Here is a 21,554-nt window from a genome sequence, read left to right as displayed (position 1 = left end):
GGTGAATAGAAATCGATCTTCGTTTCTACAGTAGGTACTGGTTTTACTGCTCGAAGGCTGATTAAGTTCTCTAAACTGCCTTCCATAGCCAACTTTTCCACTCTTCTAACGGACATTCTTGATAGTACAAATTTGTCTATTTCTGGTTCTTTGTTGAACACTATTCGATATCTATTGGATACCACATCCAGTACCCCGCTGTCCTGAATACAAAGAATCCATTGACTGACAAACTGGGCTGACAAACTGTAGTAATCTTCCCCCTACTACTACTTCTAAAGGGGCTCTGTGGTCATTGCTGTTTAGGACTGAATCTCCTGAAACTCTGCCGAAAGGATTGTCTGGTCATTCCTCAAGAATACCTTCTATTGTATTGGCGACTGGGTATATAGGTTTTGGCCTCTTTGTATTGTTGTCTTGATGATGGAAGCGGGTGTCTATTCCACTTATCCTGAGGTTACCTCCCGTCGCCCTTTCACCTATCAGTGAATCTAATTTACTTCCAAATAAAAAGGAACCTTCATAGGGTAACATAGCCAACCTGTTTTTTTGAATTCGTATTGGTTATCCAGGATCATAACCACAGAGCTCTCCTTGTTACTGCCCCTGTAGCCATAGATCTTGCTGTATATATCACAGAGTCAAAGGACGCTCCACACAGATATTCAATCGCCTTCTGCATGATCTCTAAATTTCTCACAATATATTGTTTTGATATCCTTTCGTCAATATCTGTATGCATGGTCGTCTTAAGGCGCGTATCCACTACACGAGAAAAATGAGCGAATGAACGATTACGACATCATTATCACTCATTAATCGTGCAGTGAATATGCTGGCAACGACCAGCGATGCGTGCTCCCGCTGGTCGTTGTCAGCATCTGTCATCGCCTGAACATGCAGGCCAACCTGTCGTTATATACAGGTTGTGCATGTTGGGGGACGAGGAAGGGTGCCTGCACTGAATTACATATCGTTCAGTGTGGGCACATTGTACACTGCACAGGATGATGAACGATGTTGTAATCGTACAGTTGTTCTACACTCGTGTGGTGGATAAACACCTTTAGTGCCCTAGAAACAGAATCCACAGCTATACCAGACTTACGGGATACAGCAATGGAAATATGTAACTTCTTGAATTAATTCTCCATTCTTTTATCCATGGTATCTTTAAATGCTGCCCCATAACTGAATGGTAGTTCGTGTCATTAATTCTGCAATTGCAGCATCCAGTTAAAGTAATGTGCACCAATTAAGCAAATCATCATCTCTAATAGGATACACACTTTTCAGACAATTAAAGTTACTTTGCCTTTTATCTAGATTTTGCCACTCTTTGGATACAATTTACTTCTACACCCTTTTTAATCTGTTCTCAAACAGTAAAGGGGCCTATCCATTAGCAGATAACTTGAACGACTGAAAGATATATCGTTCAGTCGTTCAATTAATCTGCTAATGGATAGGCCCTGAATGATGACAGATGCGCACTCCCGCGGCCGATAAATTTTATCTTTCGTCTCTCCAACATGTTGGTCAATTATCGCTTATCGTTGCCAGATATTAGAAATATCTGGCAGTTTATATGCGGTAAACGACATTAACAGCAGCTAGAAAGCACTGGAGAGAAAAAAATCCACTCCCTGAATGATGTCATGCGATATCGTTCACCGTTCGTCTTTTGCAAAAATCTGTCATGTACATGACATATCTTTCAGCACAGCCACCGGAATTAGATATCTTTCATCTGCTAATGGATAGGCCCCATAAGTCTTGCTCATCCCTTGGTTCTGGAACCTCCTTATAATTCATGGTTTTATATACATTTTTCAACATGCTTTCAACCAATTCAATATTAAAATCTCTCACATCCCCATGAATCTCTCCAAACTCTTCACTGGAGAAATCTTCACACTTCTCTCTTCAGAAGAGACCTGCTTCCAATCCAGACCTTTTAGAATTATACCTAAACGAAAACTCCTCCTTAGATAAAAAATACTTTTTCATCCAGTCCATTAATTCTTGAAACTGGTTAGGCTGCTAAGCAATCACAGGTGTAGGATTCTTCTGAACACTGGGCCTGATTCAGAGCCGGACGCTCTGACCAGAGCACTCGCTCTGAATCAGGGCCCTCCTACCTCAACTTGGAGCAGCCTCTTGGACACTCACATAGCTGTGGGTTACCACCCACAGCTATAGCGAGCGTCCATGATGATGGTCGCGATGGTCAAGACCATCGCGACAGCTATAGCGAGCGTTCATGATGATGGTCGCGATGGTCAAGACCATCGCGACCATCGGGCTTGCGACGAGACCCTGCGGTAGAGTCCAGTGGCCGCAAGCCCAGGAGTGATTTTGGCTCTATCAGAGCCAAAATCACTCCCACTGAATTCACTAGTGATGTCAGTGGGGCCGGACCCAGACGGTAGGCGTTCCCATGGGAACGCCTCCGTCTGGCAGCCACGCCCACCAAAGGGGGCGTGCTGTCAGTCACCATCGATGGCACGCCCCCTTTGGTGCGAGACCCATAGCGACAGCTTGGCTGTCGCTATCCGGGTCTTGCACATGCGCACAACGGAGCTCCCTCTGTCGTGCGCATGCGCATTAGGGCACCATCGACCCGCTTGCGAGCGTCCTACGCTCGTGAGCGGGTCTGAATTAGGCCCACAATCCTCACAAAACACAATCCACTATGTCCCAGAGAATGGTTTATCACAGGTAGCACACAGACATCTTAGACGCTTTTTCTTAGTTAATTTCTTCTTAGCTCCGACAGTAGTCAAAGGCACACTACAAAACCAAAGTACCCTATTACTAATATGTGACTTGGGAGGGAGGTTAGGGTTAGGCACCCCTAAAGGAGGGTTAGGGGGTAAAAAAAAAGATTAGCTAATACTTATCTTTTGTAGCTTCGGGATCTTCACCCCTGCTGGGCTTCCGCTAACTGGATTTGTCGGGAATCATACTGATTCCGTGGGGACAGCTGCTCCAAAAAAACAGCTGTCCCCGCGATCTCCTAACATTGCTACTTCAGTGGCGGTGTTACTTACAAGACTGCCTGCCTTCTGGGCATGCGTGACCTCATGTGCGGAGGGATCCTTTTCGCAACACCGGAACTCCTTCCCATAAAAAGGAGTGGGGCGCCAGTTGTTGGAGCTTGCTAAATATTAGGCTGCCTTATTGGGCCCCTAATAATGAATGGGCCCGTTACATGAAACATGCGGAAACTAGAGCTTCCGCATTTATAACGGGCCCATTAGCGCTGGTAAATAGGCCCCTGAATGAGAGTCGCCATTTGGCTTCTTCGAAAGCCAAATATGAAGCAGTCGGCTTATCATAGCTTCTTGGTTGGGAGGGACCAGCTAGGGCTGAAAAGCTGTGTATTGCTAACACTGATCACATATGTACACTGCTCTTATTATTCAACACAATTAGAAGAAAGGCTCCATTATAAGCAAAGCCTAGAGAGGGAATAGGCACAAGCATTTGTGGACAGTCTATAACAGTGCTCAATACCAGGCAGCTGCTGCGTAGATTAAAAGTGCTTTACTAGGAAGATTTTCTTGTTGTTGAAGTTGCCAGGACATAATCCTTACTAACATGATATATTGGTTGCCGTTTCCATTATGTGCGATCAATGAAAAGTAAATGAAAGTACATATAAAATGGCAATTTAATAAAAAGAAGGCAGGAAGCGTCTTCCTTGAAGACAGACAATATGCAATAACAAGAGAAAGCAAAGACGGGAGCAAAATAGATCTTATATATATATATATCTTATTTATACTGTTCTCCAAGAATATCAGCTATATATTTTCTTTGGCCAATATATAAGTTGTCCCTTCATTGCACCACCTTCCATGATGCCTAGTTTATTCACAAGTGTAGGCTGATGGTACATAGGTGCAAATCACATATATATGTATAATTATTTATTTGTGGTTTATTTTATTTCCAATCATAACAAACTGAATAACAAATTCTTTCTGCCCGTATTTCTAAATGGTTGTTTTCGTGGGATGAATATAGCAGCAGGGATGAATAAATCTAAGGGCCGAAGTGAAAATAAATATGGATTTTCTTACTACATGCCCTAACTCAAAGTATGGTAAATCAATGCTTCAGGATACAGCGGCCAGACACATTATTAGGTAGGGAACAACATGGCTGCTGTAAAACGCAATAAATCTGCGTATATCATCTGCAACAATATTGTTTTTTTTGTACCAAATAAACATGTCCTGTGTAGGACCTGGAACAACTATACATGTATTCTCAGCACTCAGATATAGTCACAAGGAGCCTGACAAATGTTTTTGTTTGCAATATACATACATTTTATATTTACAATATATATACCACAACGAGATCTTTCATCTGCAAAACCAGTTTCCCAGAAACCAGTAAAATAAAATGTGGTGATAATGTTACACCAGGCACACACACAGAGGAAGCATCAGTCAGTGCCGTCTACATTCACTGTGAGGAGCACTGATAAACTTATTACTGTGACTATTCTTTATATAGCAGAAGCATATTACATAGTACACTATTTATAGACATCAGTTCTTACCCCAGTGACCTAATTCCCTGTCGCAGGCACAGAAATACACACCCCTTCACAATCTAACCATCAGTTAGGCTTTGGCCTGCCAGAGAAACCCGGAAACCAGAGGACCATCTAAACATGGGAAGAACATCTAAACTCTATGCAGACCACAATAAGATCAAAAGTCCCCAGTGCTTCAATGCAGGGAATCGGGGTCCGGCGGTTCAAATCCCGACAGCGGCAGCCTGACAAGGATGAAAATCCCTATCGTCCCCAGGTAAGTACTCACTAACTTAATTCTACCCCCTAACCCTAACTCTCCCTTAGGGGTGCCTAACCCTAACCTGCCCCCACAGTGCCTAAACCTAACCCTCCCTTCCCCGGGGGGGAGCCTAACCCTAGATCCCCCCCGGGGGTGCCTAACCCTCCCTCCCCCTAGCCTAACCCTAACCTCTTTGGGGGGTTGCCTAACCCTAAGTCCCCCCGGGAGCCCTAAACCTAACCCCCCCCCCCCGCGCGGCTATTCACACTCGGCATCACTCCGATCGGGATGCCGGGCGCCGGTCTCCTGGTGTCGGTAAAATGACAGGCGTCTAGATTTAGACACCTGTCATTTAACCCTCGCCGGGATTAAGCAGTCGGGAAGCCTGCTGTCGGGATTAGGTCCGCCGGCTTCCCGACTGCATACCCAATGCGGAACCCTATGCCAACATAATGAGGAATGGAATACTGGAAGCAGCGTGGTTAAAAATAGGGGTAATTTATTAGGCACAGAACCCAAAAATGATGACCAGACCCATCTAATCATTCCGCATAATAAATCCCACACCTGTACTGTCATGTATACATACCCACGATGACTATTAACTCATATATAAATGGACATAGGGCCTGATTCAGAGCCGCTCGTAAGCGGCCGCTCGTTCGTTCCGAGCGATGTTTGCACAACTGCGCATGCGTACGGATCGTAAAACGCATGTGCGAACCAGTCAGTGCGGCCGAAAATCGTTTTTTCGCTAAATAGCGAATGCCTGCTATTTTGATTGACAGGAGGAGGCGTATGTGGGTGGTAACAGGGGAAGGTGCTTGAAAACGGGGAGTGGAGATCATAACGCAGGCGTGCTTAAAGGTCAAAACGGGCGTTTTATGGGTGTGCATAATTAATACAGCAGCGTCATTGACCACGTCACTGGGTTATTTTATAGTCAGAACTGCTCGCATGATTGCGGTAGGAAAAAACAACCACAAGAATAGCGAGCAGTTCATACGCTGGTCGATGCACTCGATTAATCTAATAAATAGCGGACATGACGTCGGATGCGAGCGGCCAGGGGGCGTAGTTTCCCAAAAAACGACCGCAAGTTTTGTTCGCTTGTTCAGACATAGAGGCGTGAACAGATCGCAAAGAGCGAACGGTTCATTTGAATAGCCACCCCCTTTTCCTGAACAAGCGAGCGCAAATAGCGTCCGGCTCTGAATCAGGCCCATAATTCCCTGTCATCTCCAGCAAATCTTGTATCTTTGTCCTGTCTATATATCCCGATAGGATTTATGTGAAGTGATATAGGTGACAAACCAGCACATTTGTCAGAGTTGGATGAAATAAAGTCTATCCGAAGTAATTTAGTGGAGACAATCTGTCGGATGCTGGTGTAACAGTACTTGGCTGGACTGTTAATTATTCTGCGTCTCGGAGAAAGGAAAAAAAAAAAACCTACAACAATCTGCCATTTCCTCTCTGCAGAAGCCTCAGTAATGCAGGAACCACCTGAGACTGGTTACACAAGTCTGTCGATGGCTGCTGCCTACTGCAGACAATAGTAGCAAATAAAACTATTATACTTATATATTTATCAACAGTTTTTCAGCTTTTTTCCATCCCTTTTGCTGCTAGGTGTTACAGGCTATTCAGGAACCTCCATACCCCCATAAATATGTTAGTTAAGGTTTCTTTTCGCCTTCCATGTCAAAACAACAGAAGTGAATAGGTGACACTAAAAATATTCATTCGCTAGGATCGCTGTCCAACATGATATACATCAGGGACCAAATCGGACAACATACGAAAATGCATCACTCATATTTAAAAGATCTGCCTAGGATGATAGCAGTCAGCTTCCTACCAGATTCGCTCAATACAACCCAGGCAATTGGGGCCAGATGTTTATTTCCTAGCTTGATAATTCTTTACATTTAAACAATCTAACGTCTTTACTGCTAAGGATGAGTGAGACTCATCCTCATTACAACGATTCCAATGGGGTGGGGGAGGGGACATACCTTAAATAAATCACCCTTTAATAGGTAACGTTGCTGGGAGGGGCATGGCTCGATATTAAAGCGTCTAAAGTGTTCTATTTCCCACATTCTGGCATCCACTGAAACAGGGAGGTGTGGGGAGGGGCGGGGGTTTACTCTCGTTTGGAAGAGGTGTACCCACTATTTCAAATGTTGTGGCCCCTGAGAAGTTGTACTCTGATCAGTTGTGATTACCAAAGAACATCCCTACACTACAGAAATCATTAGGAAGTCCAGGGCATCAAAGAACTCGGGGACAACCTTATTTGAAAGATTGGGGAAGAGGGGGGGGGGAATTTCTAATGCCCAGAACTCACTTGATGTGGTAGGTTGTCTACTTTTGAAATTATAATGTCTTGCTGCGCCTACGCACGTTTTATGCGTTTCAGTCAAACACATAAAAATATTATGCTTAAGAGCAGATTTTTTTTTTTTAATGATACAAACCTACATGTAGAATTTGGCTTTTTGCGGTTTTGGAAAGGCTGTTTACTGCCGAAGCAAGGACTACAAAATATTTATTCATGGTGGCAAAAAAAAATTATATTTTTTTGTTCACTTTCGTGGCCATTTTGAGTAGATTGTCTTTGCTGTGTGAGGAGGAGTAAGCAAGCTAATGCTATTTTATGGAAAGTCAAAGGACCTCATTAAGACCCGGTCACAAGCGCTGAGCGCTCGCAAGCGGGTCGATGTTTAGGTCCTGCGCACGCGCAGCGGCCGGACTGCGCGTGTGCAAGCCCCGGAGCAAGAGAGAAATTCTCTCGCTCCGAAGCTCACTACAAAAGGGGCGGCTGTCGATGTTGATCGACAGCTCGACCCGTTTTGTAGGCGTGGCGGGGGGGTGGTTTTCACAAACGGAGGCGTTCCTTAAGGAACGCCTGCCGTTTTGTGGGCGGCCGCACTGACATCAGCAGTGATGTCAGTGGGGAGCTTCCTGCTCGATCAGAGCAGGAAGCTCCCTGGGGTTTGCGGTTGCCGAGACCCAACCTTAGGGTCTCGTCGCAAGCCCCGATGGTCGCGATGGTCTTGACCATCGCGATCATCAACCTGGTCGGTCGCTAAAGATGTGGGTGGTAACCCACAGCTTAGCTAGCGACCAGGAGACCGCACTTGAAAAGTCAAGCGGCCGCCCACATTCAGAGCGAGCGCTCGCTTCTTGCGACCGCCTCTGAATGAGGGCCAAAGTCTCCTGAAAAACAAACAAGGTATTATTTATGGGGCCACTGCATTAACAATTATAGATATTGATGTTTGAATGTGACCAGTCCAAAAAGGTGCAAATTAGGCTCAGCAGCGAAGGGGTTAAGCAGCATAGTACCAGATTTTTGTATTTTTATAGCGTTCTCTAATCAGCCACTTACAGAGATAGGGCCGAATTCAATTAGCTGTGAAAAATGCCGTCTAGCGAAAAAAGCGGATTGAATTTGCCTCATTCGCCTGTTTTGACGCAATGTTTTCTCAGTGTGCGTCCCTGCTTTTCGCCCTATTCAAAGGTAAAACACAAGAAAATGTGGATAGGCAAATGTTTCACCAAGCGAAACTAGAGAATGGGACCTCTTTTTAGGGGGGAAATCAGTCTGTACCCCATAAAAAGCTTCAGTGACCCTGGGAATCAATATAGTATAGTAGTAGTAGCCCTAATATAGGTATTTAGCGAACTTATGTTGTTGCAATGGGCTGTTATATGCATATTTGCATGTGTGTGGGAAAATGATAGAAAGCAATGTTTTTTTCTGAAAAATAAGTACCGAGGTTAAATTTGGGGTACCTGAAAATGGGTACTAGTATATGTTGAGGTCTCTAAAATGACGATTTAAATAAATCTCAACAATACACCTGCTGCAGCCTAGTGCAATCCCCAAAACACCTGTCCCAAGCATATAGCCCCCCAAAGTACCAGGCACCCCACTTTTTTTCCATTTTTCCAACACTTTTTACATTTTTGCCACAAAAAAAGACATGTCTTTTTTGCGGTGAATTAAGCACATTTTTTTTTTATTTTATTTGCCCTATTAGTCATTAGTGGGGGGGGGGGGGGGGGGTGTCTAAAAAAGTCCCCACATTTGTACTCCAAAAAATGGATTTTTCACTTCTTTTCTCCTGCCCTTTGCTGGAGAAACGTTTTCGCCTGTTTCTGCATATGGAGTTTTCGCCTAGGCGAAAAAGTCCTGGAATTGAATGGGGTGCTACTTCGGAAACAGGCGAAATCCGCGCATAGGCGAAAACTTTTCTCTAAACGGCAATTTTCACGGCAAATTGAATACGGCCCATAGAAGCATTTCCATTCTTGCATTCGGATACCAACAACCAGCAGCCACTAAAGAAACATATATAGGTTAAGGTAGCGTTTTTCAACCACTGAGCGGTTGTCAAGTGCGCCGCAGCCGCACTTTTATACTGTGGGCCTGGGCACTTCTGGGAGGCTCCGCAGCGTTTGCCCGCTTGCACACCCGCTGGCCAGCCCAACCACAGCCGGCGATGAGGGACAGAACATGGACCACAGTCTCATTTACTGACCTGTGGATCCAGACTGTTTTTATTTGTTATTTTTCCCCGTGGTAGCCAATGTTGTTTTTTTTCTTTTTATGCAGGGGGGAAATGCGATTGTTTGCCTTTTCTGTGGGGAGCAGTGCAATTGTTTGTTTGTTTTTATGTGGAGGCCAATGTATATATTTTTTTTTTTTTAATGTGGAGGCCAATGTATGTGTATGTTTTTTATGTGTAGGCCAATGTATGTGTATGTTTTTTATGTGTAGGCCAATGTATGTGTATGTTTTTTATGTGTAGGCCAATGTATGTGTATGTTTTTTATGTGTAGGCCAATGTATGTGTATTTTTTTTATGTGGAGGCCAATGTATGTGTATTTTTTTTTATGTGGAGGCCAATGTATGTGTATTTTTTTATGTGGAGGCCAATGTATGTGTATTTTTTTATGTGGAGGCCAATGTATGTGTATTTTTTTATGTGGAGGCCAATGTATGTGTATTTTTTTATGTGGAGGTCAATATATGTGTTTTTTTTATGTGGAGGCCAATGCATGTGTTGTTTTTTTATGTGGAGGCCAATGTATGTATGTTTTATTCCTATGGAGGCCAATGTATGGTTTTTTTTTTATGTGGAGGCCAAAATATGTATGTTTTATTCCTATGGAGGCCGATGTATGTATGTTTTATTCCTGTGGAGGCCAATGTTTAGGTGTTTTTTTCCCGTGGGGGACTGATGGTGTGCCTTAGCAATTCGAATAACTTGTTCGGTGTTCCGCAAGTTGAAAAAGGTTGAAAATGACTGTGTTAAGGAGTAGGAGCCATCATTTAGGTGATCATGATCAAACTTCCGAGAGAGAGAGACTGATTTATAGGTTTGTAATTGGTAGTGTGGACATAAGGGGACTGATTCAGATTGGTACGTAAGCCCAATGGTTTACATACTAATCCGAGTGTATGGGGTCTGTGCATGTGCAGGATCCGTACTGTGAATATGAAGTATGGTCGTCCTGCGATCTTGGAGAACCCGCAAGCCGCAGCATGACTGACACGCTACGGCTTTTCCTGGGAGTTCCAAGGCCAGGGTCTGCGTCAGCAGACGCAGATTTCTTGGCATTGCAAGCTGCCAGCCGGAGTAAGCTGGAGCTTACTCAGACTGGTCGGTGCTGCCGCCACTGCGACCAATGGTCACAATGGTGATAAGATGCAGCAATCTACAGAAGCTGCACTCGGATCGTAAATGCTTTCGGGAGGCGTCCGCTTCCTATAGACGCCTCCTGCAGCATTTAAATATTTGCTGGATGGTACTGTGCAGCCGCTTCCTTCCGCCTGTTCAATACTGTCCACATCTGAATCTGCCCTGTATTCAGGAGTAAAACAATGAATACAGACTGAAATCATCAATAAGTTGTCACACTTTGCTACAATGCACACAAAAAACTCCATCAGAAGATGTGACGTGTCAGTGAAGTTCAAAATTACATATTTAAAATAACATAAGGGAAAAATAAAACAAATGGCACGATCTAAGCAAAAATAACCCCTAACAGTTACATAATAACTGTGAAATGAGAAATCTCCAAATATAATCTGAAGATTCCATAAAGGAATACACTCAAAGTCACGAAAAAAAAAAAAAAAAAAGACCATAGCTTTGGACTGACGACAGGTTTTGGCACAGTTTCCTATGCAAGTGGAGTTAACAGGCTGTTATCCAATTGGCTTCCAGCAGAAGGGCGCTGCGGATTCAGTCACCAAACTATGTAGCTGGAAGGAAAAGGAAGCGCTGACACATTTTCAACACCTGCATTGGAAAGATCAGTTTTATCAACACGAAGGGTCCATGCAGATACTACTCTGCCAAAACCACTAACAGATGGACTAAAATGTTAAAACAAATCCAAGTACTTCTGAAAATCCTTTGTGCACATCAAAACCCCCAAGGGACTGGCAGTGCCTACTAGGTTTGCTTTCAAATGAATCTAGACATGCAGCCAAAGTTGACCGTACCTGAAAGGAAAGCCAGCTTCTTCTTCAGTATTGGTAGGATCACAGTGGCGTCCATCTTGCTTAGTTACTGTTCTGCAAAGCAAAATAAATAAGCAAATGATTTAAATGTACAAGTTCTGAAAATAAAACCACTCAAAAGACCTTAAAAGGTGCCTACACACTTAGCGATTTTTTACACGATCTGCCCGATTCTGACGCATCGGAACGACAGATCGTGTAAAATATGTCCTAATCATGAGTCTCCACTCACGATCACGATGCGCGTCCCCGCTGGTCGTTCATCGCATCTTCAGATCTGCCATGCTGTAGGGCAGATCTGGCAATCTGGGAAACGATGCACTGGAAAAAGAAGGATGCACGATAGACCGCTTGTCACATTGGACACATTTTATACACCAAATCATGTGCAGGACTGCCAGGGAAGAGTAAGGTAAATCGTACACGATGTCAGATCATGAGCACATCGCCAAGTGTGTAGCCACCTTAAGAAACAACATCAACACAATAGTAGTTATAAAACAGCAACAAAGCAACACCTGGAATAACTAGCACCCTACGGACAAGGCTTCACCAGTATCAGAAACGGTGCATAGAACTGGCAATCTTTCATGGATAAAATGACTGGCTGACAATGACGGTTAAGGAAGGTTATAGTAAACAGTTAAAGGGGGGTATCCACTACGCGACATGAAAGTCTGAACATCCAGCGTTCAGACCTTCATGTCGCTGAGGTGCGGGCACCACACTGACACTGAACGTCATTCAGTGAACGAGCCCGACCTCCTATCCCTGAAGATGCCGAACCTGACGAGCGTCGTCAGGTTGATGGGCATGTTCAGTAGACAGTCGGGGTCGGCAAGGACCCAGCGTGCACGCGCATCGCTGGTCCTTGCCGGCTACCCATTAACCGACTTTGTGAACAATGCGACCACAACCAGGAGGTTTTGGTCGGAATGTTCATGAAGTTGGGTAATGGATAAGCCCCTTTACAGCAGATCAGGGCTTTCCAAAGGGCAATCATAAAAATAATTGAATGCCCTCTTGAAAGCTTTTATCTATTTTTATTTATTTCAATTGTTTTTAAAGTGCTCCCACTTTAAACAGCAGCTTGGAACACATTTATTTACTTTTGTGCAGAAGACAAACCTGGTGGGTAAGCAATTAAGGTGTTACAAAGAGGGGTGGTGTAAAGAAGGTACACAGCATATATACAATTACATGATTATGGCTACAGCAAGGGTTACTTTTCAATGTGCAAACCCTGAAAAAGCCAGACAGGTGAAGCAGTGAGCAATGTCTCACTTTCTCGGTTATACTTTGTGTGCATATTGAGCATGCCGGAATATCCTATGAATTTATTAGCACTGGAGTTTACACTCTGCTTTTTATCCAATTGCTTTTAGGCTCCTGCAAACCTGAATGGCCAACAATATGCTTATGAACGTTGGTCCAGCACCCATAATGGCTGTTGCCACTGTTTTATCAGAGGGTGCAGCCATTCTGCAGAAGTGAAACGTCAGCCGCATACAGTACTACAATGGTGCCTGTAGTGACCAATGGCTTACTCTGGTCTTACTGAGCAAGAAGCATTATAACGGTTAAGTGCCCAGTGCTATACAATTACTGGCTTCACTAAGCCCGCGACTAGCCCCGAGGTGCGAGAAGAAATCCGCTCTAAGTAGTGGTTTCAGGCGGCAATTGCGTAGCTCCAGGCCCTTAACCTGGCAGCTATGGCTTGCCACGGGAAATAGCTTAATAGCTCCTGGCACTTAACCCAAGGGCTAAAAATTCACAGTACGTCCAGCAGAATTCAGTTCCCTGTAGCAGGTAAGTTCCAGACGACCAATGGGAGACTGGGATATTGCAAACAAGTAAGCTTTTATTCCAGATATGATAAGGCAGAGTCAGCGTAATGACTTTTTACATAAGGCAAACACAGTTCAGGAACAATAATTCAGCTTACAAGAGACAGCAGGTCAAATGAGCGGAGTATTCACCTCAACGTCACGGTTCAGGTTGTCCAGCATAGAGAGAGCTGCCAAAGGTGCAACCTCTCCCTCACATTCCCCCTACAACTCATCTAACCAGGATTTTATACCAAGCTGGTCTTGAGGTAAAGGTGTTGTTCTTCCCTGGCTACAGGAGGTTAAACCTTGCCTCGGATTGTGGGAGATACCCACTGTGCCACACCCCCATCGTGAGGAATTTAATTATCAACGTCGCTGGCAATGTGACGTTAGAACGGTGTGAGAATGCATATAACGGTGACACATACAGACTGTGGCATAACTGGTTTTACTTTACACCCCTTACACATCAGGGCTTCCATAAAATAAGCAATGTTGCTCTCCCGTGATGTGCTCAGTCGCACATTGTGGATAACTGAATTGCCCCCATTATATTTCGACACTGCTCAGAAAACAACGTCCCCTAAAAAGAAACATCACACAAACACTTACATACAAACACCGCACCCTATAAAACATCTGAATATCCAAAATAACATTTTGGCGGAGGTGCGGAAGCCTACACTAAATGGGAATTTGATACACGGGTCAGATTTAGTATTGGCAAATTATGCTAAAACCTACTTGAAACTGAGATTTTGCCAAAGGAAAAAGTTCAGAAAGTCCCCGCCAGCTAGCTACAAATTTCTGCTGTTCTGAGCAGAGGCTGCCTGCCAGCTCCACAGCTTTCTGCAACGATACAGCACAACTAAAGGCGTAATGAACGATAAACAGCTATCCACAATAGCAAAATCCCTGGACACAACACAGCGGCCCTTCCAACTCTCCATACAGAACGCAGCTGCCACCAGCTGTATACAGTACAAGTACAGCAATATACTATTCAAATTCTTTATTATTCCTAAAATTGTGTTACGACAGTACCAAAAAAAAAAAATTAAAAAAAAATGGAGTACTCTGAATACTTTCTGATCAAAGTGCTCTGGAGAAGCGAATAAAGATTATTACCTATAGGCCTCATCAAGTTGAGCAGATACAAGTCTGGCTTATCATTAAGGCCCTCTTATGCGAGCCATACACGGTGCAATAAAGCGGCCGATCCGACGGATTGGTACAATTTGGCTGCTATATCGCGCCGTGTATGGGCCTGATGTCGAACCGAGCGCACACCCGTGGGGTCGTACATCGCACCCCCTGATCTTACTGCAGGATCAGGGGATGCGATGTGCGATCCCATGCAGCGCTGAGCGGGTAGGGGAGGGGGGAGCCGGAATACTGGGCGGACGGCCACCCAATCGCGCCGTGTGTGCCATCGCAGTGTATGCCCCGCTTTACAAAGTATTACACCATTACCTTTTCTCTTCGCTTTTTTGGTCCGTGCCGAGGGAATATTTTGGTTTGAGAAAGGAATTAAAAAGGAGAATGAGGACAGTTCAAACCTTTCTAGGCTGCATGAGGGAAGAGATCCCGATACGAAGTTTCATCACTACATACAGGTGGCACAAGTTTTTTTTTCACCTACCCGTAAGGTCTTCTAATCGAACAACAACGACCAGTATAGCGGTGACCAGGAAGAGGGGATTTGTAGATAAAGCTGGCCATGGTCTTCACGATAATCGCCGACCAAACTACTGGTACATACATCTTGCAGTATATGGAGGGCTATGATTATCGGCCCGTCATACGGGTCTGCTAATTGGCTGCACTGTAGTTCACTGTATGCCCAGCAATAAAAAGACCACATCTATGCTGTCCAGTTTGTTATTTTTGTAGCTCTCTAGGTATTCTACAATTTCACGTCAAACGTGCTCTGGGTCTCGCACTCTTTCCACGCTGGCCTATCGGGATCGCAATGTGGCACCTACGAACATCATTTTGTATCTTTAGAAACAACCGCAGGTAAAAGTCGACTGGCTCAGTGGGAGGATTCTTTCAGAAATGATTTTATGGCTGGCAGGATGTTGAACTCCTGCTTCAGAGGGTGTGGAGACACCATTTGACATGAATACACATTCAAGGTTGTACATTCCCCAGCTAAATAATATAATAGCTAAATTTGCCCAGCATGCTTTTCTCTACTCCTCTGCGTCAGGTGATCTGATAGGTAAGGGGGTGCTTCTAATTCTCTCACAATAGGCCTACGTTGGGAAAAGCACAAAATATGGAAAACACTGTAAAAGACACATTCATTTTCATGCAATTTTGATCCATTGTCAAAGCACTTGTCTGTAAGTGAGCCCATAAATGCAATGAACCGAGAAACGCGAGCACATGAAATAGCAGTTTGTGAATTGTACAATTTCATGTGCCCACAAATTACATCTAATCTAACTTCCAGAATAGCACTTACAATAACATCGTTCCACCTAAACCACATGATACATTTGCATAATAAAATGTTTAAAGGAGAAAAAAAAAAACTTTCGTATCCTTTATAAAGGCAGACTGGAAAGATCCAGTCACTCTGTTACAGTGCCAAGCAACTACACATTGTATCCTCACTCATCTTTGCTGCAGTCGTACCAAACCGCCCCAGTTGGCGCGCCTGGTTCCGTGAGACTCTGCAAGCGCCGGGCATCTTTTTCTTGGCATGCAATGTGACTGGGACACAGCAGGGGACTGTGCCGATTAAGTTGATATGTGACACTTGTATATCTGTGTGCGACCGAGTCTCTCGATCAGCATGTAAAGTGCTACGATGAAATGGACGGTCTTTTTTTCCACGCCAAGTTCGGTTTGCATTCTCAGTCGCACACAGATATACAAGCGTCAGTCGCATTGCATTGCGACTTAAGACGTATTTTCAGCAACAAAAAAAAGACGCCTGAAGCTAGCAGAGTTGCACAGGACCTAGCGTCTCACGCTCGCCAGGCATGTCGCGGTGCGTGGTGTATTGAGGCCACATTTCAGAGACCACTTCCTTTTACGCTGTTTATTTAAAACTTGCTATCCCTGGTCACCAATCACAGCATTTTGTTTACCTGTCCTTATGAGAAAACTTTATACAATAAAAAAAAAAAAAAAGAACTTTTTTTTTTTTTTTTACAGGGTTCCTTTAAAAGTACTGTTTGAGCTTTCATACAATCAGAAGAGACAAGAAATATTGAGGTCACAACAGACTGGCAAACAAATTTACCAGAGTCAAGAAATCACACACCGTTTAACCGCTGTTTTTGAAGGACAGGCCGGTAAAATGGAAACAAAAATAACTACAGTGACTTTAGAATGGAGTTTTAATACTCAAAGTAGAACACAAATGTTGGACGATTAAACCCTGCACTCACAGTAAAAGGAAAAAGGAACTCAAGCATCTATATGCAGTTAGGAGACTGCTAATGAGTTCACGCTACAAAATATTGCTGCATTTTGGTGCCACATACGATTTTCTGCTGTCTCTGTCCTAAAACCAATGCAAAAAACAGATATTAAGGCTGGGTACACAATATATATCGTCCCCACGCGGTTCAGAGCAACAAATCATAAAGATTGAGAAGTGTGTACACACGATTGCACGTGCACAAAGGACACTCATCGCAACGTCCTATCTGCTGTGCTGCACAGCGGATTGGGACTTTTGTGGTGAATGACCAGGTGCTGTTACAAGCAGCGTGTAAGGACACATTGCCCGGCCATACACCGTACAGTGGGCCTAATTCAGACCCGCTCGCGAGCGCTGAGCGCTCGCAAGCGGGTCGATGTTGGCCCAGTGCACATGCGCACGAGGGAGCCGGCTCCGTCGTGCGCATGCGAGAGACCCGGATAGCGACGGCCAAGCCGTCGCTATGGGTCTGGCTACAAAGGGGACGTGCTGTTGATGGTGAGTGACAGCACGCCCCCTTTGGTGGGCGTGCCGGGGGCGTTGCTGCCCAGACGGAGGCGTTCCCATGGGAAAGCCTACCGTCTGGGGCCGGCCCCACTGACATTACAAGTGATGTCAGTGGGTGTGCTCTCGGCTCTGATAGAGCCGAAAGCACTCCAGGGCTTGCGGCAACGAGACCCTACCACAAGGGTCTCGTCGCAAGCCCGATGGTCGCGATGGTCTTGACCATCGCGACCATCTTTTTGGCCGCTCGCTATAGCTGTGGGTGGTCACCCACAGCTATGCGAGCGGCCAGGAGGCCGCTCTAAAATTAGGAAGAACGGCCCTGATTCAGAGCGAGTGCTCTGTCAGAGCGTCCGGCTCTGAATCAGGGCCAGTGTGCACATTACATTGCATGGCACCACTGGGTCACACACCATAAACCAATATAAGTGTATAGGAGCATACACACTAGACGATATGCTCCCTGAGCGATATCGTCTAGTGTGTCCCCGGCAGGGTGTGCTCAATATCGTTCATGACATTGAGCACACCCGCTGAAAGATATCATTAACGATATCGCTCAGCGCCGGGCTCTCTTCCCCATTCCCCAACATGCAGGAACCTGACAATATCCTCAGGTTGGCCTGCATGTTTGCCCGATGAACGATAAAGACGAACGACCTGCGGGAACACGCATCCTTCGTCGTTCATCGTTAATCATTTAGGTAAAAAAATGGACGATAAAGTGAACGATTGAACGATAATGATATCGTTATCGTTCAGTCGTCCACTTTAATCGACCAGTATTACACACCTTATGTTTCCTATTGGTGCCACATTATACTTAAAAAGGCAAAATTCTCATAAGCAAGTACTGTCAAAACCTCAGCTTCCCACAATTTATTTTGAAATCTTACTTTGCGGTACCCCCGATAGTACACTGTAATCCGGCATGATCACCAGGCCCATGTGGGTGGTCCTACTGCACAGATCTGGCCACATCAGGAGCAGCATAGAGTGACCGCGACTCTTATCTCACCAATTTCCACTTCGGAGATGTAATAACCCCACAGCACAGGCCATGGAAGCCACCTAAATAACTAGCCCCACGGCTACAAAATACCCAGATTTGATGCATCAAGCTACACGGCCAGCCAGGAGGCCAAAACGGACCAAAGTGGCTGACCTGTTATGTCCTGTGTGACCATTTTAATACATATTAAATACACTTTAATAGATTGGAAATAGTGTGTAGGCATACACTGTGCAGGGTGTAGAAGCCTGGAAATAACACCTGTCTCCTTAATGTTATACACCACTTCCCCCTATCTGCTACATTTATGGCCTATATATCTTATCACTTTGCAAACAACAATAAAGATAAGGGAACAACTCTGATTGTAAAAACGTTACCACACAGTCTGCTTACCCTGAGAAAATGGAGGGAAAAAACAGAAGAGGAAAATACTATGTCAGAATGAACTGATTTGTACCAATTATGTTGTGTTTGTTAAGTGAACTACTGTTCTCCATTTACAGCAGGGGCTTCTTTCATCCCTACATGCAGAGGAATCATTTTATATTCTTTGCAGACCATCAAACAATAACTAAAAAAATGGTCCAAAATGATGCAGAATAAGCCCGTTGCCTGTGTGCCTCTGCTTCTGATGAAACCCTGGGGCATATCCATAGGTTTTGCCATATGTAAATGGAATGAGCTTTGATCCTGACATACATAATAATATCACCTCATTCAGGAGTGTGGGATTGCAGCTTGTGATAGGTTCTCTCGGCACCACACCTGTCCTTACCGGGCATTTGGTGAATGGGACAAACTTGCTGGTTACTGCAGAACTGGAGGAGCCCCAGAAAAAGGGCTTCACTGATTGGCATTGGGGTTCCTGCCAGGGGAATCACAAGCGTTTAACATGTACATACCATGCAGCAGTTCTGTTTGTTTTAGTTTCTTTTTTTCCTTTTTGACAAAGTTTTATGCATCTTTAAAATTAACTGAGGCGGATTCACTTTTTCAGGAGATTTTACAAGTAATCAGTGTTCACTCTATAAAATCAATCTTGAATACAAACACTGGCTCCGCTTCCATGCGGGAAAGAGCAACCCATTCTCTGATTAACTGGTAGCCAGTCAGTCATGAAGCTGTGTCTCAGTCATGTGATGGCAAAGAAAGGGGGGGTGCCAACAATACATGCAAGCGTTGAGTGGAAGTTTATTGACAAGAAGAAATGTGTGAATTGGTGGATTTATACACAGGGCTGGGGCCATTAAGTGTCGGACTGGGGCATATAGGGCCCACCAGGAGAATGCAGTGATAGGGGCCGATGCTTAAGGGGTGTGGTTAACCACCAGAGGGGGAGTGACCAGCCACCATAGTTGCTTGACTAATAATTAAACAAATCTTGGTGTGGTTTTGTATAGAAACAAACCAAGAACCAATGTTTATCAGTGGTCCGGCTCCATCAGGTAACTGACCCTCTAATAGAGTAACAATGTACAATTCAGTACATTGTCTGGAACCTGACCCCTAGATGAGGTGGTGGGGCCCGCCGGGTGTTCCCCTGTACCCCTGTGGGCCAGTCCAACCACGGCATGTCATAAAGATGTGGTATGGTATGAGTTTTGGCTATCTTAATGGAGCAGGGATTTAATAGTTTACTAACTAACAGAGGAGATGCAGTGGGAAAATCTGAGCAACTGAACAATGTAGTTCACCTTCATGTTTCATATGTGAATATTCCAATTTTGGGCTTTAGTTGTCCAGTATGGCAAAGAAGTGGTTTTCCTGTTGTCTCCTGCTAATTACAATAGGGTATTTATGGAAATGCTTATGAAATTAAAGTGTAATAGGTGAATGTAACTGCGTGCAGGGTGCTTACAGTAAATAAATTAAATAAATCTCAGAACTGGACACATAAAACGTCTGGACCCATGTCCAATCTGTCCGCAAGCACGTGCAGCCAAACTTGATAAAACCATTGGTCAGAAATGAATAACTTGGCCAAAGATATTACAGAGTAAAGTGATCCATTAAAAAGTGAACCAATACTAAGGGCCGTATTCATTTAGGTGCGAAAAGCCGTTTTCGGCGAAAAAGTTTTGCTGATGACATCATTTCGCAAGCGGAAACTCCTCCCCGTATTCAATTGTGGAGAGAACCGATGATTTGTAGGTTACTTCATTACATCACGCTCTAGCGGCAGTACAAAAGAAACTGTATTCTTGGAAATGTAGATATTGTCCAGGTACAAGTTGACATAACAAGGTGTAGACTGAGCTCTATATTACAGCTGACACTAGCATCATAGAGGGGATTTAAATTAGAAGCGAGGGGAAGTAGCTCCCAGGAGTGGCAGGAGCTATTTAATTGCCATCGCGGCAGGCGGATTTCTGCTCAAACCCTTCCATCTAGTGCCTCGGAGCTTGTCGCGGTGTTACTACGCCCGACACTTAAGGAAGTGCTGTTTAGCGCGACTAAGCCCCGGGCATTACTAGCTGTAAACCGGGCATGATGCAGTCAATAGAAAATCTCTGGGGGCACTCATCCCGGTAGTTACATCTTTTCACTTCTAAATGAATTCTCATAGCATGTTAAACAGTTTTATAGTGAAGCCTAAAATACATACAAAGCTTATAATATAGACAGGTACCATCGCGACCATTGGGCTTGCGACGAGACCCTTGTGGTAGGGTCTCGTTGCCGCAAGCCCCAGAGAGATTTCGGCTCTAATAGAGCCGAAATCTCTCCCACTGACATCACTCGTGATGTCAGTGGGACCGGCACCAAACGGAGGCGTTCACATGGGAACGCCTCCGTTTGGGCAGCCACCCCCCCGGCCCACCCACCAAAGGGGGCGTGCTGTCACTCAACATCGACAGCACGCCCCCTTTGGTACGAGACCCGGAGCGACGGATTGCCCGTCGCTATCCGGGTCTCGCGCATGCACACGACTGAGCCGGCTCCGTCATGCGCATGCGCACTGGCCCACCATCGACCCGGTTGCGAGCGCACACCGCTTGCATCCGGGTCTGAATCAGGTACTAAGACCACAGAAAATAGGATTTCAGCACACACTGAAAGCGTACATGAACCTACTCCAAACATACGATAACTACTTCCTTTGTATACAGGTTTTTCTATCTTCTGTGATGAACCAACAGAAAACCACTCACATGCAAAAATGAAGAAACACAATATAGTTACTTTCCCCCTCTGCAGGCACTATAACACATATTACTGTGTACACAATTGATGGGCAACTTGATGAACTTTATGTGCAGCATTGGGCAGCCTTCTAAACATGAAACTGGATGCACATCACCCTTAGGGGCCTATGTATCAATCTGATTTTTACATAAAATTATGCAGAAACTGCAGTTTCTAAATAACTTTATGTATTGTTCCTATGTACCAATAGCAGAAATC

At 44.7% G+C, this 21,554-nt stretch overlaps 1 protein-coding gene across 1 annotated transcript in view; it reads right to left on the bottom strand.

The window, feature by feature from the left end:
* Positions 1 to 21,554, bottom strand: part of SESTD1 (SEC14 and spectrin domain containing 1) — a 156,375-nt gene that overhangs the window by 116,061 nt on the left and 18,760 nt on the right. The window contains exon 2 of the mRNA XM_088461204.1: positions 11,345 to 11,416. Within this exon, the coding sequence (XP_088317330.1) occupies positions 11,345 to 11,399 (55 nt within the window). The 5' untranslated portion in view covers positions 11,400 to 11,416. The remainder of the gene's footprint in view (positions 1 to 11,344; positions 11,417 to 21,554) is intronic.

Source organism: Taudactylus pleione, unplaced genomic scaffold, assembly GCF_031769625.1.
Source record: "Taudactylus pleione unplaced genomic scaffold, aTauple2 ptg001027l, whole genome shotgun sequence".
Lineage (NCBI taxonomy): Eukaryota > Metazoa > Chordata > Amphibia > Anura > Myobatrachidae > Taudactylus > Taudactylus pleione.
The sequence above is the reverse complement of the archived record's forward strand: the minus strand, read 5'-3'. Positions and strand labels throughout refer to the sequence as shown.